At 44.8% G+C, this 18656-nt stretch overlaps 1 protein-coding gene across 5 annotated transcripts in view; it reads left to right on the plus strand.

Annotated features, from left to right (window-relative positions):
* CADPS (calcium dependent secretion activator) overlaps positions 1-18656 on the plus strand; it is a 204950-nt gene that overhangs the window by 117861 nt on the left and 68433 nt on the right. For all 5 annotated transcript variants that reach the window (XM_056501542.1, XM_056501538.1, XM_056501539.1 and 2 more), the window contains exons 12-16: positions 1191-1327; positions 6400-6587; positions 16484-16585; positions 17404-17467; positions 18215-18338. In XM_056501542.1, coding sequence (XP_056357517.1) covers positions 1191-1327; positions 6400-6587; positions 16484-16585; positions 17404-17467; positions 18215-18338 — 615 coding nt within the window. The remainder of the gene's footprint in view (positions 1-1190; positions 1328-6399; positions 6588-16483; positions 16586-17403; positions 17468-18214; positions 18339-18656) is intronic.

Genomic DNA, 18656 nt, shown 5'->3' on the forward strand with positions numbered 1-18656 from the left:
CTTTTTTTTCCTTTTTAATTAAGGATTTTTGTTTTTTTTTCCTGGTAAAGAGGGATTTTGTTTTAAAACAAATACAGTTACCATATACTCCTGCTGCGGAAAACTGCATTTTTATGTCCTTTCAGCCACATTGTTTCAAGGCCACCCAGTTCCCCTAGGAGGCTATAAACAGGGGAAGGATTTAAATCCTATTTTCTTTGTCGAGGATTTGGCAAGAACCCATATAGTAGGAAGCTGAGCACAGACAAAACCAAGTGAAAGGTGTCCTTTAATTCCCCAGCCGCTGCTAGAACAAAACCTGCTCCCAGCGGGGTCCTGGCTGGCCGCACCCAGGCTGGCTTGGAGGCTTCATTTCAACTGCTGAATTCGGTGTAGTTTAGTTAACCATGTTGAGATTAATTAATTAGCCCCTAGGAGTTAGTGCCCATAAACGTCACCCAAAGCAGAGAAGTGTGAATACGTTGAGGCTGTTAATTCACCCAAAAATGGCAGCTTGTAATCTAGGCAGAGGAAATTCAGTCTCTCCATCGGGATGACTGGCAGCTCCGACGCACTGTCGGGTTACTGCCTCTGTGACAACAAACTACATATCAATTTAACTTCTTAGCAATGCTTAAAAGAGCATCTTTTTATTTCAGTGAGGTAGCATTTAAAGTTGCTGTTAGGAAAAAAAATTGCCGTGGGGAAGACAAACATTGGCATTTGGAGAAAGAACAACGTAACTGGTGTGATACCTAGAAAACCTAGTAAATGTAGAAAAAAAAGCTGTAACTTCATTAGAATGGCAGAATCTATTACAATTAACCACAACTATCTAAATAGGAGCTAATTTAATTATGTGAGCCAAAATTCTGTTAACTCATAGCCTATTGTAAGATGCAGAGTGAATTTGTACGTTTGTGTTCTGGTTTTAAGTACAGAATAAATGTACTATAATGAGCAGTTGACAAGATGTTAATTCTAAAATCTTTTGCCTAGATGCAATAATATAGTCCATAACTGATGCAAGTTGACAATGGGAGGTGAAGTGTACTGTATAGCCTGCAAAGAAAAAACTTAATGGCAGTGGAGGGAAGAGGAGATACTTGGCTTTCATGCTTCATACTGTATATTTTTTCTGTTATATTTGTCAACTAAAATGTCTTATATCTCTCTAAATGGTGTCTTTCTCTATATGTATAAATGAACAGATGCAGATAGAGCTCAAAAGCATGGCATGGATGAATTTATCTCTTCCAATCCCTGTAACTTTGACCACGCTTCACTCTTTGAGATGGTTCAGCGCCTCACTTTGGACCACAGACTTAATGATTCCTATTCTTGTCTGGCAAGTATATTCTTTGGTCTCTAGTGATATAAACATCAAGCAGCAAAGTCAAAGCTAGTGCAACTGGGGGCTAATCCCCCTGTTGCTGGAAGATTGACTTCTGTTTACACCAGGTTTGAGTTTGGCCCAGAGGTGTTTTCTTTTGAGAGGCTGCCTGCAGTGAGCTGACTGCTGTTCTTCTCCAGTCGCACTGTCTTTATCATTTCTGTTTGCAATGTTTAAAATGTTTCTTCCTGCAAAGAGAAACTCCAGTGTGGGTATTTGAAGTAGAGAGCAGTGTTTTGCAGCCTCCTGCACTGCTTTCCAGAGTCTTCTGGATGAAAGAACAGGGAAAAGATGACTGTCTGGTACCACCTCCCATGTCAATGGATTCCCACCAGGAGTAACTGTGGCCCAGCTTTGTGTCTCTTTATGAGCAGGGGTCCCAAGCAGGTAACAGATGGGGCTGTGTGGATAACTGCAGTGCTGCTGCAGTCTCTCCATGCTCACATAGTTGCATGCCCATCCTGAGTACTCCCATCAGCAGCAGTTGCAGCTCTTTGCCCACGGGAGGACAGTGGCACTGAGATGTTCCAGGATAGCTTGTAGCTGGGGTGCAGTGCTTAGGGGCTCCTGTATACCATAGGAGCTTAAATAACAAATAACCAATAACAATGCATCCTCAGCAATTAATTTTTAGCAGTTTGAGTGAAGAGGATGAAGATGCTCTTAGTTTTTGAGAAAATGACAGGATGAATCCTTTCTAGAGCATCCTGAAACAGAGGACGTGTCCTGAACATGGCATGGGACAGATTCTGACCTGCTGCCCTCCTGCTGTTGCACAGGGTGGCACATTGGGGTGTCATGGTGAGCTCCTTCAGCAGAAAGACCACACTGTGCCAAGAGCCTTTGCTAGCTATGCAGTCCCTGGAGCTCTTGAGTGCCTTGCTGTTAAAAGCAGCAGCCTGGGAGCACAGCTGAGCAGTTGGCAATGAGGCTGTCGGTCTCAAATCCTGCCCTCCATGTCCCCCTCCACCATGGTGCTCCTCTCACTGCCCTGCTCTGTGTACCACACACAAGAGCCAATCTTCTCTGAAGCACTGATACCCAGTAAATGCCACTGGCAGTAGTGAGTTGTCACCTTCCTAAGGAGAGGCAGGGCTAGGAGGAACAGTTGTGGACATCCCCTGAGGTAAGGACGGGGTGGGGGAAGGCTGCACCTTACCTGCAGATACCCAAGTGGTACAAGTAGGCTTGGTGGGAGCATTGTCAGACCTGCAGCAGGTTCCTCACTGGTTCCATCAAGGTCCTTGCTCTGGCAGGCAGTGACTTTGGCATGCAGCTTCTGCTCCCCACGCATGGCTGACCCTAGGAAGACCATCCCCATCCATGCATGTCTGAGAGGTTGGCTTGCTGCTGGTTTGTCTCTGTGCAGTCTTGGGCCTGGTGAGAGAGCTGTGGCCGTTGAATTAAACTCATGGAGAGGTGAGAGGCCATCACTGAAAATTATTAACAATGTTTTTCTTCAAGAAACCCACCAGCTGCACTTCTGCTTGTTATGGAGATGTTTAGGCCCTTGCTAGAAGCTACCAGAGCAGTGGAGCTCCCCTCAGCACCAAGACTCATCCTCTTCAGAGTGGAGCATCACCAATTAACCATCTTGTTTCAAATCACCCATTGCAGTGTTGTAAGGAACAGAATAATGGCCTGTGTTCACCTATGCTTGGTTTCACATGCTTCTTGACTTACTTTGCCATGTTTTTGTGCTGATTATGGTGTAAAAACTGACTGCCCTCAAAAACTGCAAAGAGTTCCCACTATTCTTGCTGTGTCCCTGGAATGTTGGTGATAGCACTGTGCTGAGTTGGCTGGAGGAGCTGTGAGCCCGTGGTAAGCCTGCTCTGTGTGCCACTGGGCAGTTCTTATTCCCTACAGGACATTCCGTTCAAGGTCCCACAGAGTTTTGCCTCGTCACACCTCTTGTTGTTTTCAAACGTGGACGTGGAGGTGCCAGGGAAGACTGACCCTGGCACAGAGGATAACTCAGCATTGCTTCCTTTCTGTGGAACCAGGTTAAACAACACTATTGTGAGCCAGGCATCCCTAGGAAAACAAAGAGCCTGGCTGACTCATCCCAGCCACAGCAGAAGTGATGTTTACTGGCAGAGAGCTGTGTGCTTTGAAGGGAGAAGAACACTTTCTGCAGAGCTTACTGAGGGGTCTTGCCCATCATCCACAAATTGATAATACAGTCACTCTCAGAGTATTTCCTGGACTTTTGAGAAGAGTATTCACCTGTTCCAGCTTAGTATGGACCCCACATGTGTGAGTCTTCATTCTTCTCACTTGGATCCATGTGTTGTTTCTGACACTTCCCTCCAGCTCTTCCCAAGACTTCCCCACCCACTGCCAGCATCCAGCTCACACAGCCATCTCTCTACTGGAGCTGTGTTGTCCATGATGTGTGAGCATTCGTAGAATTTGCATTATACAGCACAGCACATACCAGAGGAAGATCTTCAGCTTACCCAGCCTAACCAAGATGATGTGAGGGTCAGGTTGAGATCCTTGAAGCAGGCCACCAAGATAAAATTCTCTTAGATTTCCTATGATAAATGAAAAAATTCCACTACTGAAATGTGTAATTTCCCTCAAAAACTCTGGTTTTCCCAAAAGTTGCATTTGCCTTTAGACAACTGGCCTATGTGTCACCAGCCCTGACCAAGCTTTGCTTTTCCCAGCTCCAGAGCTCCCCTGGCATTCCCTGCTGGTGCCTGGGACGTGTCTTCTTATCAGAGCAGTTCAGCTTGTTGAACACAGTCAGTGGAGCTCCTTGTGCTCTGTGCTCTTCCTCCGTTGTCCCTTCCAGGTCTCCCCATGCCATTGGAGACAATCTGTGAGGTCACACTGAGCTGCACCTGTCTGCACTGGGGACAGACACCTCGCGTGCCATTGCTGTCAGCTGCATCTGCCAGGCTGGCTGGCTCAGCTTGTTGGGCCAGGCAAATCTCCACCAAGAGCCAGGATCTGCCTGAAGATGTTGGGGATCTGTCTGAATACCGCTTTTCATCAAACCTTGGGGGTTTTTCTGGAGATGTGGGGAGCAGCTTTTAATGCTCCATTGGATCCCCATTCAGCAGCAAGTGTATTATTTCCTACCATGCAAAAGGAAAACCTCCTGGTCCTCCTGGGCTCTGGATCTGCTGCCTGTGCACTCATGAGGTCTGGGGCTCATCACTGAACCTCTGATCTCTGCTCACGCTTCCCCTCATTGCACCATGGCAGTGATTTCGGGTGTTTACCATCCTCCCTTCTGTTCTCTTGAGAACCAGCACATCACAGACCCCAGTTCAGGGGAGCAATGTGGCATGCTCCAGATCGCTGGGTTCAGCCTCTGCTTCCTTTGCCTCAGACTCTGATACTTGACTCCAGTGAAATCAGTGCCAGCCTTCCCATCACTGTCAGTAGAGCTAAGGTTTCACCCCATAGGGAGAAATGAGTTCTTTCTTTGTACTAGGTGAATATAACAATTTCAGCTGCACTTCTACCCCTCTATCCAAAACCGGAGCAATCATGGCATTTCCATATTTTTACCATTCCTGATCACCAAACACTTACGTGAAGAGATGGTCTAGGATGTAACAAGCAGGCAACATAAAGAACTCCAGAATCAAGCATACCACCAACCAAAAAGCAGACAAAAATACCATTACAAGGGGTGAAGGCAAATATACCCCTCCCAAAAAATAGCCTTCCAGAGGGCCGTCCCATCTGCATTGTTCTGTGTCTTCATTTTGAAATGTGCACTTCTAGTGATCCCAGCGCTGTAGCTACTCCCTATATCTATCATTTTCCCCTCATTATTTTAATTCTTTTCTCAATCTGTTTTGGAGTTGGCCCAATAAGGATGAGCAAATCCTTCTCTATGTCTTTGAGCTCTTAATTGATATTTCTTCAACTCTTTTCAAAGCAGCTATTTTGGCATCTAGAAAAGATTTGGTGTCATCTGAGTGGTAGAAAATATATTTTAATCTTTCACAGCAGTGTTGTTTCTAAGATGTAGCATTTGGGGTAACAGATGGGGTGGCAAAGAAGTTGCCTATAGGGGCAGTGCTCTGCCTCAACTACTCTCCCGCCCGCTGCAGGAACTTTTCAATTAAACGATGAAAGATTTTGCAGCTTGATGCATTCCAGAGCTGCGTCTTAGCAATTGTTTAGCACCCAAATTTCCATGTAAATATTGACGATTTTGCAGCGTTCTGAAAAGCAATCTACGAGATTATTCTTGTTCTGTTAGCCCCTTTCCTGAAGGCAGAGGCACGCTCCACTTCGGCTGTCCCAGGACCTTCACCGGAGCCACCCCCTTGCAGGGAAGGGTGTCCTCTTGGGAGTCTGGACGTTGCACCACAAGCCTTTTGTCACCCCCCCCTCAGGACTGATACAAAGAGATGATCTGAGGTTCCTGGATGTGCAAAGGAACCCTGCTCTTGAGCAGAGCTCCCCTTGTTTCGGTGCCAAGGAGCTGGGCGATGTCAGAGCGTGTTGCCAGCAGCATGCAGTAAGGACAATGGGAAACGTCCCTTTCTGATACTGCAGAATTGCCTTTCTCCACCTGCAGGACATTCCTACCTGCCAAATGCAAGAGAAGTCATTTTTCAGTATAATCCTTAGTCCTTTTCCCCCAATCAATCTTCCTGCTCCCTGCCAAATGTACAATCCCATCCTCAGAATGAGACTACTGTTTCACACTGTTTAAATAACCAAACCTTGTCATCTCTTAAAGGTGTTTTTCTTTTCTCTGTATTTTTTTGCTAGGCACTGACGTGAACTGGCCTAACTTTTCAGCATTTTAAATGACATTTCCCTTTAATGGTAGCATAATATAATTTTGTTAATGTTTGCACTGATTATATGCTGTGTTTGAGTGATGATGTACAGACTGTATTGTTTGAGTGACCTCTCTCCTTTTTCCTTAATGTAGCCTTAGGTTTGTATTTCTTTTATTAGAACAGTTGACCACTACACCTCCAAATCTGATAGCCTTTGTATTTAATAACTTATATTTAAAATCAAGTCTCTTTATTTCTAAACAGGGCTGGTTTAGTCCTGGCCAGGTCTTTGTGCTAGATGAGTATTGTGCACGTAATGGAGTGAGAGGCTGTCACAGACATCTCTGCTACCTCAGAGATTTGCTAGAGCGCGCAGAAAACGGAGCTATGATTGACCCCACCTTACTTCACTACAGCTTTGCCTTTTGTGCATCACATGTTCATGGCAACAGGTAAGGAATTCTTCTTGGCTAGCAGTGTCCTGCCAACAAGGGATGACTTTGTCAAATACAGGTTTCCTTGGATAATGCACAACAGTCCCCAATTTGTTTTCACAGTGGATGTTTGGCAGCAGCACTTCTAGTGGCATAGTCGGTTTGTTTGTTTGTTTCATTGCTTGTTTAATGTAAGCAGTAAAAATGCACATAGAGGATCCAGAAATGAAGGTTTTTAACTTACTTGCCCAGGCACTTGCTAAGATGCAGTTCTGAACAAGATACTGTTGCAGTCCCTGTGACTGTCACGGGTTGAATAAGTGGAAGTAAATGATACCCTGTACTGATTTAATTGCTGTGCAGGAGGATCTGACAAGTTGTAGCAGTGAAATTTTCAGCAATATCAAACTTCAGTGCTCAGAAGTGCTTTAAGCCCTTGGGCACCTATGTCTAATTTAAAGCCCACGTGACATCAGTTCAGAAGTTGCTTAGACATAACTGAAAATTTTATCTTGCTCTGTTACAAAGCAATTTCAGTTTCAGAAGAAGACAGTTCCTTTCTCTTAAATGTGACAAACCTTTGATGGGAAAACTGGAGCTGTGCTTTTCCCCCCTCTCAGTTTATTTTGTTGACAGCTGTAGCATCTATTCTTTTTCTGCTTTTTTTCTGTTAATTTATATTGTATATTTTGAGATACCACTTTGTATCCTACATATGTTGCTGAAGAAAGGAATGTTATAAAATAATTAGGTGTTTTCATATACCCTCGGGTAAATACCACCCTGAATTACGACACACATTGCCCAGGTTTCACATTGCAAGGCTGTCGCTTGCTTTTGCAGTTACTTTCATACATCTTGTCATGGAAACCAAGTTTTGCTTCCTTAGTTTCTTTTTTAGTTCTGACTTTCCGTTGCTCATTCGTTCTTTCTTTGCCAATTGTTATATGATTTCAGTTGCTTCCTTTCAGCTTAATTTCCTTTTGTTTCATTTTGAGGTTTTTCATGCTTTCTTCTCGTTTCTTTCGCTTTTGCTGCCGGCCTTGCCCCCCGCATTTCAATCACTCCCCCAAGCAAACTCATGGCAGAATTACTTGGTGGGTCACAGCCAAGTGCAGACGGTGAGGGGGGCAAAGCCTCTGCCGCTGAAACGGAGACAAAAAAGGATTCCAAAAAGGAGTCCAAAAAAAAGAAGGAGCCCAAAACCCAGCCGAATCCAGAGCCGAAAAGGTAAGAGAAAGTGTGCAGTGCACAGGAGTGTGTTGCAGAGGGCTCCTCAGCCACTGAGTACACTGGGCAGTTGCACCCCATGGCTCAGGGAGACCTGACTGCAGCATTTGGGTCACACACTCTCCTGGGAGCTGGATAGCCTTTGGGCACCCAAGTCCCATAGGGGATCAGACCATTGGGTGTTAGAGGTGTGTGTGTTTAGAAGATGGCTCACGTGGTATTTAGGGGATGGCACCAGGCAGTGGAAGTGGCTGTCCCCTTGCCCTTTGTCTTAGGCAGGACTCATCTCAGCAGACAGCTGGTGTGAGAACAGGACTTGGCTCAAAGGCTATCTGGCCCATAACAGAGAGGACGTGGGATGCTCATCACAGCTACTCCATGTACCTCTGCACAGGGTCCAGCACAGCCAGGTCTGAAGCTTCCTCTTCATCAGGGCTGGTGGCAGGAGGTATCTGATGGTGTGGGCCAAGATGACAACCTCCCATTTCCTCTCCATGGGGCTGGGGAGTTGTGGGCTCGGGAAAATGTCATGGTTTCAATCCAGTCCCATGCTGTACAGCTATCCAGGGCTGTGTTTGGGGACCTGCTGGGCACTACCAGAGGGCCAGTTTGGCCACAGATGGTCTATTCCAGTCACTCATTTAAAATATTCCAAGAAAGGAATGAGGTGTCTTGTTATGACTTAGTTGTCTTTAGCTGACAGTTGACTTCACATCCGAAAGCTGAAGGTTCATGTTCCTTCTTGGTCTGTGCTGTCTCTGTGTTGCCTGGGGATCGCGGGAGGCTCTGTGTGGGAGCTGCAAGGCTGCAGCATTGCGCGTTCCCACCAAGGGCAGGCTCTGCTTAACACCCAGCAGTTCGCTATGCAGTCTGTGGGGTGCAGCGTCTGGCTTTTGCTACCAGGAGGTCACAGAAAGGGACCACAGGAGGTCTCGGGGAAAAACGCGACTCCGGATCTTTCGTGTCTACTCTGAGCAATCTGAATATCTGAGTGGAAGAGTCACGATTTCTTTTCAGAGAGCTGTTGAGGCCACATGCATCATGCATTTGCGAGCTGGCTGGCAGAGAGCGAAGGGAAGCCAGTATTTACCCGTGCAGTCCTTACTGCCAGTTGCGATGTGTGTAAAGCCGCGCTCGCTTTTGCTCTGTCCCTCCCTCCCACCTGCCGTGTCCATACATTACTCATTGCCTTATGACTGGCCCTGCTCTCCCCAGGAAACTTACAGCTCGTGGCAGAGCTGAAACTTTCCATGTAAAAGTTGTCAAAGTGGCACACCTGCCCCAGGACCCAGCACAGCACCCAACAGAACATCTTGGAGCAGCCATGCACTGCATTGTTGTTGGTGGTCTGGGAAAGACTGAGTTACAAGACATTTTCATGTTTAACAAAGGCTTCTTTTTCCATCAAATCTGAAAAAGTGTTGATTTTCTTCATGAAAAATAGTTCCTTCACTTTTAGACAGTAAAAACCCCTGAATGAGTGGTTTAGCTTTCCCCAGGATGAAGTTGGCTGTCAGACAGAATATGCCACCCAGTAATGAAGGTCGAGCAGGGAGATAATTTCATGTGGCTATCAATCTCCTGTATTAGCAGCAGACAGTGATGGAGCTGAGGTGGGCTGTCTGTTTGTATCGTGTTTGCATAAGGTCAGGCAGCGAGACAACAGTCGCTCGCAGTCAGCGGGAAGTGCAGGCAGGCTGTGGATGCTGAGGACAGCCTGAAGGTCAAGGCTGACAGGATGACAGGTGTCAGTGTGGGGATGATGCCTCCTCGCCCGTCCGGCCCCTGCCTCGGCAGTGCTGCCGCGCCGCAGCCAGGACGGGAGCACGAAGGCTGCTGGTGCAAATGCAGCTCAAGCTTGGGGCTGGCTCTGTGGCTGCAGCAGGTGAAGTGGTCAAAACAGGATTTTGTGGAGAGTTTGGAGCCCTGTTGCCTTATATGTCAGAGTTTGGTCTCTCCCCTTCTTTGGGTCATGTATCTTATTCAGACCCCTGACTGATCTCTCCATACCAAGGCTGTAAATCCCTGCTTTTGCGTGACAGTCCACATAATTTTTGTTTTAATTTCATCTTTTTCAAAAGTAGAAATGCATTAAATGTAAATTACTTGCCCTAAGTTTCACCTCCTGAGACATCTGACTATGCAAGTTCAGATTGTGAGGAAAACAGGGACCAGCAAGAGCAATATCCACAAGGTTTACTTTCCTCAGGCACTTCCTCTTCATTGAGACTGAGCAACTCAATACTTTTTAATAATTGTGGTCACTCATTAGTTGGTAATGGAGTTTTGTCCACTTGATATCACAGGATGCCTTTTGTAAAGACCTATCATTATGCAAAAATGTGATTTCTGATGTGTTTACATAGGTGACAGGTAGTAAAGACACAGAACTATCCGACAACACACTTTGTATGTTTATTAATGTCTCTTTGCTTTTGGTACCACCACTATGTTGCTTTTCTTTATCAATAGTACTCCAGAGAACTAGCAAAGGCAAGTGCAGGAAAAGACACTGTGAATTTGGATCAAATTGTGGAAGGATTTACAAGCCACCAAGGTCTTTCCCTGCCTTCTCTCTCCCTGTTTTCACTGTCCTCGTGTCAGGGGGCTGGAACAGTACGGTCAGTGTTGTTTGACACACAGAGACGTGATGTGTTAGAGGAGCCTCACTGCTTCCCTGTCTGCACATGGGAGAAGCATTGTGGAACAGAAAGTTGAACTCAGCTTTTCTAAGTCCATAGTTAGTGCCTAAATCTTGAGCAGTGGCTCCTGCCTCTTGCAAAGAAGTAACTCTCAGGAAGGGCCTTGGTTTCACTTGTGCAATTTATTTTTTTTTACTTAGACACAGAATAGTATTATTTTTTAATTTTAAAGTTAGCACTATGAAAAACTCTTTTTGTGCTTGTTAATCCTAAACTTTTAAAAATCAGAATTAAATATTGATCATTTGCATGCTAAATATTAGCAGACTGAGCTTATCAAAATCAGTATGCTGGAGTGAATTCCCTCCTGTCTAATAACAACCAAGCGCCATAATTTTCTGCAAGTTGTTCAGTGACTATTTACTTACTTTCCAAGCAGCTACAGCTCACTATGTTAATTAATTGGATATATTAGTGACTTCCCTTTTTTCTGTAAACTGAATTTTATGGCCTCAAACTTGCTTTCAAGAAGCGATTTTGTAAGCTAATGTTACCATTAGCTTTCATTACTCTTTGTAGAACTGTAACCCAGCAGAAATATGCTATTGTCATAAATCTTCAGGAACTGAAAACTCTACATGACATACCTGCAATTTTTTCCATTATATTGTGGTCTGTTTCACATAAAGATTTCCACACAGCTAGTCGAAACAAAAGAAATACAGGATTGTTTTTGTGCCTTGAGCATGATATCTTCGTGTGCTCCCCTAGAGCTTTGTGTTGAGTTTCCACATGTCGTTCAGATGCCCTGCCCTGGCTGCAGGTTCAGTCTGGCAGGGTGTGATGCTCTACCCTGTGGTGAGGTGCTGGCTCCATGTCCCACCCAGCGCCATGGTGACACAGCAGGCGCTCCCACTGTCTGTCGGTGGGATGTGCTGCCTGTGCTAAGGGCTGGGTTGCCAGCCACCAGCAGGTCACCAGCTCAGCACAAGAGGCTGACAGGATTCCTCACAATGGGTGCAGGATGGCAGGGCTCAGCAGCCATGCGGTGCCGGCGCGGTGCGTCGGGTGCGGATCGCACATGGGAATCGATCAGCTGTGACTTGGCTCGGCGCTGTGATGTGGAGGAGAGCCCGAGCACAAGGAAGGCAGGAGTTGGGAGATTAAATGGTTCCCATGCTTGGCAGTACCTCACAGGTGGCTGGGGCAGCGCCCAGGAGCTGAACAAAGGGCTTCTCACCGATGCTTCCCACACGGGGTGAGTCCCCAAAGAAAGGGCCGTTGGGGAAAATCGGTGTTTGCTGAACACGCTTTTTTGCTAGGGGTGTAGGCAGGTGGACTCTTTCAGGTCTGGTCTGCTGGGGGAGATGTGAGAGGCAGCCGTGATGCTGCCCACATCCCCAGAGCCCGTCCTCGTGCAACCGGTGGGACTGCAGGCAGCTCCTCCTGCGAGGGATCCTGCGAAAGCCTCTCCTGACACATGCCGTCCAAGGCACTAATCATCGATGTTTACTGTATAGCTCATATGTGCTGCACCTGGCAGCCAGCAAGGGAGCTGAAGGCAGCACGTGTTTTATATTTGAGTTGTTACTTAAAAAATCAAATTATTTGCATCAGTTTTTGACATTGTTTTTTTTCCCTTGGCTCTGCATGCCAGGGCTCACAGTGCGTGCAAAGATCTGTTTGCTACGTGTAAGCAATATTTTCCCCAGTAAAAAAAAAAAGTGTAGACAAGTTAAACATAAAAGGTGTAAAAGATGATATGTCTTTTCATTTAGAAGCCGACGTGGTATTTCATGGAGGCTTATGTCAAAGAGATTAACGCGCTGGAGCTATACTGTGTATTTATAATTGCATACAAATGCATGCTATTGCTTCGTATATTAGTCTTTGTTAAAAAATCATTTTGATATATTTGTTTTAGCAGCATAACTAGCCCTGGGGGCACCGGGTATAATTAGAAAAGGGCATGGGGGGAGGCGGGACTTGTAGAATAATGCAGTGGCCTTAGGATCACAGGTCCTAATTATAATTTATAATTAACCCCAGAATTTGCACAAACCATCTAAGCTAAACAAGGACTATCATTTTTGCTGTTTAAATTGCAACCCTTTTTTTTAATTTCACCACCTGCTTTGTTGATGTTGTTGTTTTTGTGGCTTAAAACTTAAAAACATGGGGGGATTAGGAAAGTGGCATTTAAAACTTTTCATATGAAATATTTACAGTGGGAATTTACTAGTTTAGAGCCAACACAGTGAATCTGCAGCAGAAGGAGTGATCTGAAACTTGTTTACTTATAATTAAAAATCTCGTTAGTTATTTTTCTTGCCTTTTTTGCCCTTCTGCTTCCCTCTCTGCCCACAGCTTCTGCCGTACACCTCAAGTACCCGTGAGCAGGAGCTATAGAGAATTGGATGGAATTGTCTCCACACAGATGGAGACATTAATGTTGTTTGTCCAACTGAATTCATAGACCCAAACCCATTTTGTCCCTCATGCATTTGTATATACCATGTACATCCAAAACTTCTGTTCCACCCTTTTGCTCTCCTCTCATTTCTCATCAGTGCTTCAGTGCAATAGTGATGTGGTTGTGGATTGTGTGAGAACATCAGTTCCTGCAGCTTTGAGACATGCTGCTCACTGGAGCAATTGATGCTTCTGTGCATGAGATCAAATAGCTAGTATCAAAGTTGAGCTGGAGACCTTTGCTGAAAACAAAATTGCCAATAAGCATCAGAATGAGCTGTGCAGCTTGAGCTTCTCCTGGGGATTTTTTTCAGCCCCATCAGCCATGTACTGAAATTGTCTAGAGCATAGAAGTGAATCTTAAATTACAGTGATGCTAAGCTATATACCCTTTGTGTTCTTGCAAAAGGGAAAATAAATATGTTCCCTCGGAAAGATTATATTTTCAAAGTATATTTGACTTGAATATTTAATTAGGTTTCAAAATTATCGAGCTAATAAATTAAGTGGAAGGCTTTGGGTAGTGTTTTTCCAGTTCTATCTATATCCTACATTTGTCACTAATTAATGAGTTTCTAATGCTTCAGCTTCTGGGAAGATGAGCAACAAAGATTAACATAACTAGTAAATCCAAAGATGTGCAACTGGGTTATAGTATTTGAAATTTGACAAAAACATCAGAAGTATTATTATTTGTGACATGGCTCAAGATGGGGGATTGTGAGGAAAGCGAAGATGACAGAACTGGTGCTAACCACTGTGACAACAACTTGAAAAGCAGCCGACATGACATCTTTCCTATCATGCTGCCGAAAATGTCAACTTTGTGAAGGACAGTGAGAAAATGGTTTGCCGAAAATCTGAAAGGTAGATTCAAGAGATGCTCATCATGTCAGATGCAATATAGTCCACAGCTGGGTGAGAAAGGGAGTCCTTGCCATGGTGATGGCTCTCGCTTGGCAGGCCCTTCCAGACATCCACACTGCTCCAAAAATGGCTACAGCTGACCTGTAGAGTGTCTCAAGTTTGCATGAGACATGAGAGCAGCTTGTGCTTACACCCAGCATGGAAGGACCAATGGCCAGAGCCACTGGGTTTGTGTCCTCCTGGCTCACACAGGTCCCAAGAAAGGGGAAGGATTAAGTTTTCATTGTGTGTATGTGTGTGACTTAGGGGTTTGGTTGACATCCCTTCAGATATTGTGACTTGGGCAGAAGCCACATTGGCCAGAGGTTTTGTCTCCAGAGCCCACCCTTTGTCTTTGTGGGGGTCAGTGATGCTTCCAGAGCTGCCACAGCCCAGCCAGGACACAGCTGATGCTGTCAGGTCAGCCTGTGCTGGGTGTCCACCACAAGCTGGTACATGGTGAGTGCTTTGAGTACAGTGAGAAGCTGAGATTCATGTGAGAGGGCTGTGACCCAGCCCCAGCTGTCAGATCCTGCCATTAAATCTCACCAGTTGAGGTTATTGACCCAGCAAAGGGTAACAAAATTTTCATACCATTTCCAGTCCCACAGCAAGTCACTGCCAGGGCAAGCAGCTTTTACTCCCTCGTTTGTTAGTGCTGATACAATTAACCCAGTGACACTCTGAGCTGTTTTGGGTACAGGGCCAAAAGTCAAATGAGAACTTCAACCCTGCACCTTAATATATGGTATTTATTGTGGTCTGCCTTGAGTTATCTCTCTCTGCCTGGGAGCAAACCAGGCACTGTGAGGTGCACAGCATCACAAAAGGCATGGACATCTCTATCTGAATATTAAATATTTTATGGAACTTTGGAATAAATTATATTAAGCATGTTAAGACATTAATTTTTGCTCAATATCTAATTTGGGTTTTTTGTGGCTTGCTCATTTTTTCAAAATAACTAGTACTAATTAGTTACTAATGAGACCAGATCCATACTTCCAAAATTGTTTATGAAATGTGTTCCCCAGCTGAGACATTTTATCCAAGTTTCAGCCTAAATCTTTTTTTCCTGTTTTTTTCCTTAATACACAACTGAATTTGGCAAATAATCAAATAAAGATTCTGATTAAATGCTGTTTAACTTTAAATACATGCCCTGGTATTCAAGTCGTTTTCTGTGTCCATGTTGCAAGTTTTATTTAATGTATATTTAGCTTTAAAATTTTGCAGTAAATATCATGTACGGTTTGCAAGTTCCTCTTCCCAAATGTTTTAATGGTTTATTCACCTGTGTTGGAATATCAGAGTTCATATTTATGATATTAAGAGCGTACTAAATGTAGGGTCAAGGAGAAATGATTGCACTGATTTTTTAGATTTTAATTTTTTTATAGATTTTTTTTTCTTTTTAAGTTTAGGGCCTTTGATTTTTTAAGAGGAAAATAAAGCCAACCAATTAACCCCTGACAGGAGGTTCATTAGAAGCTTTGTAATCCCTTGCCAAGTCTTTTGTAAAGCCAAACCAGTCTAGTACTGCGGATTTATGCAGCTTAAGCTGAACACTGGGGGAGGCCTTTAAGTAAGAACATTTGTTCGATTTTAAGATGTCTTACATTACCTAAAGATTGCCTGTGCCAGCAGAGTTGCCCAGGAGCACACAAATCCTTAGACTTTGCTCTCCAGCAGTGGAAGCAGTGCCAGTGATTGTGTGCCTGGCCGATCCCTTTGGTGGATGGATGGATGGATGGATTGGGCTCCCTCTCTCCTCTCCCCTGGGATGCTGCTGCACAGGGGTTTTGCTGTGTGGGTGTGGGGAGAAGAAGAGGGCTGCTCCTCTCAGCTCTGGGGTGGGTTGGCATCAGCAGAGGTACGGGACAGAAGAGCACAGGGATCACGGCATTATCCAGCCCCCAGGAGGAGCCTCAGCAGGGATTGTCTGCACACTGTGCTCGGTGAAAGATGAGAAATACCCCAAGGCAGCAGGACCTGGGTGGCTCACAACACACTCCTGTGCACTCCTCAAATAGAGGAGCATCGAGTAGTCTGAGGAAATTTGCAATAAATTGCGTAATGTGTTCATTTTTATAAATTAAAATTGAATGACAGAAGAGGCATTGCATTTTCAATGCAAAATGCATGTCATTCCTTAGGCACATTTTGGCAGAATATATGGAAGATGGTTCACTTCAAGAAACCTCTATAATGGGGTGTTTCAGCAGCTAAGAAGGAGTGCAGAATTTTATATTCTCTTTATATATGTCATTGATATACTTTTATACTGTGAATTGTGTAAATTAGCAGCTGAATTTTCTGGAGAAATTCAATCCCTCTTTTGCCAGCAACCAGCTCAATCCTGACATGAGAGCTGGCATTGCACTCCCTCCATATACCTGTATTTAGAGGGAAATCTGCTTTTCCACACTTCCTTAATTATGAAAATATTAAAAGGGTGGGGAGGGGGTCCACATCTAGATTATCACTGTGAGGTTGTTTATTTGTTTATTTTTGGTACTTTCACAACAATGCTGCTGCAGCCACACACCCTCTGCCTCAGGTGTCACAGTTGGTGAGGGTCCTTTTGGAGAGCACAGTGTGCTGTGGGGTGAGGTGCCAGGGTGCTGAGGTGGAGTCTGAGTCATTGTGGAATTTCTCCTGCAGGCCTGACGGGATAGGAACGGTGACCGTGGACGAGAAGGAGCGTTTCGAGGAGATCAAGGAGCGGCTCCGCGTGCTGCTGGAGAATCAGATCACACATTTCAGGTAAAGGCACAGAGCCCGGGCGGAATGCGAGAGGAATGATTCCCTCACAGCTCCCTCCTGTGAGCAGCAAAGCCAAAAGGCAGGTTTTGAATGCACACAGGAATTTTGCATAAGTGACACAGACCTACACAGGGCAGTGAAGCATGTTTATAGCTGGCGTGTGATTTTAAATATATATCCTTTAAAAGATATTTCAAACCATCTTGCTCCCATAGGCATGGTAAAGCTGTGGATTTTTTCTAAAATATAACAACAAAAAATCCCTTCTCTTTTTGTTTCTCTGTTCCTTTCTGCTCAGTTATTACCCGTTTACCTTCTCCCTAGTATTTGCAAGTAGGGCTTTCTGCAGGATGGAAAGGTTTCATACCCCTTCCCCCAAAAGGGATGAATGGCCCCCAGCACACTGGTCAGGTCAGGCAGGCTGTGCACATGCACACACGGAGAGATGATGTTACCTAGACCCTGGTGCATTGCCAGGTCTCCAGCTGGAAGTAAGTGTCCTTTCCAGAGGAGCTTTTCCCCCTCATTTCTAGAAGAAGATGTTATTATCTCTCCAAGGAGATCTAAAAACTCTGCAGGTGACACCCAGATTTAAGAAAATGGTAAAACTGTCAGCTTATTACTAACCCATATTTTCTTTTGCTGCCTTAGTCTATACCAACAAACCCTTTCAGAAAGTTAGCCTATAGAGAGACTGCTCATTCCAGGCAGAGAGACTAGAGAATTGCTTGGACATATTTATGAAAACATCCTTATAGCTCAGGAAAAGCTTGTTCATGTGCACTTGATCTAATGCTGAAATGATGTGCTTTTTCTAGGTACTGCTTTCCATTTGGCCGTCCAGAGGGTGCACTGAAAGCCACTCTGTCGCTGCTGGAGAGGGTAAGCACAGAAATAGCAGAGAGTAATTACAATTACCTATTTTCATGTATCTTCCCATTTCAAAAAGTTTGAGGAGCTGTTGGTTTTGCATAGGACATGTAATTAATGATATCTTATGCTGAAGTGTGGGGCTTAGGTGGGGTTGGTGTCTCCTGCCTCAGCTGAGGGCTGTGTAGCCTGACCACTAAAGGCAGCACAGCCTGTGTCTGTGTTGTCAGGTGAGGGTGAAGGGTCTGCCTGCAAAGATCCACATCACAGACCCCTGTCAGCAATGCCTGGCTGCTGCCTGGTGAAATTCCCACCTTGAGGCAGACTTGTTCCTTCTGGATGTATAAAACCTGTTCACCATGATCCTCCCCATCCCCATTCCAGCATTCTTGCTGCTCCAGCATTCTTCCCACACCTCTGCTAATCTGCAATATGGCCAAGTCCAGACCTAAACCCAAGTCAGTCAGTAGAGCCTGGGAAGGGCAAAACATTGCCTGGCACTGGGCAAGTTGTGATAGATCTTAATGTCATACCCTGAAAAATCATCACAGACTTCAGGGCATGCCATACGGTGTAGATACAGAAGGGGAATAATACAGTCCCACATCTTAGGCTGGACAAGGTGACCTTGTAGTGAGTCCTGTGGATTGTACACATGCCCTGAGAGCCACACAGCACTAGCATAGGAATGGATTTTGTGCTGGGCTTGGAGAAAAGCAGTTCTGTGTGCCACAACAAATCAGATTTTCTTGTGTCAAGGTTCTGATGAAAGACATAGTTACTCCGGTCCCTCAAGAGGAGGTAAAAACAGTCATCCGTAAATGCTTGGAGCAAGCAGCTCTAGTCAATTATACTCGACTATCAGAGTATGCCAAAATTGAAGGTAAGGCTCTTTCTTTCTGAAATTACAATTTTTCTTATGTTTCTAGGTGGCAACTTAGGTGGCTGAGAGCTCTTTAAAAAAAGCTCATTTGCTATTTACGCTCTTGTCGATAAAACTGTTGTGGTATTTTTGTGGTGTTGGCTTCGGAAGCAGTTAGGAATGGAAGCTATGCAAATCGTTTCTTTTTCTGGAAAAGAGAGAGGAAACAGTTAAAGAGAACTGTAGCTTTTTTTTCCTTTGATCATTAGTGCATTTGGCCAGTGGTGTAGTATTCAGACTCATGTCGTGGCTTTGAAAAACAAATTGAGAAATACTTGC

Source organism: Oenanthe melanoleuca, chromosome 12, assembly GCF_029582105.1.
Source record: "Oenanthe melanoleuca isolate GR-GAL-2019-014 chromosome 12, OMel1.0, whole genome shotgun sequence".
Classification (NCBI taxonomy): Eukaryota; Metazoa; Chordata; class Aves; order Passeriformes; family Muscicapidae; genus Oenanthe; species Oenanthe melanoleuca.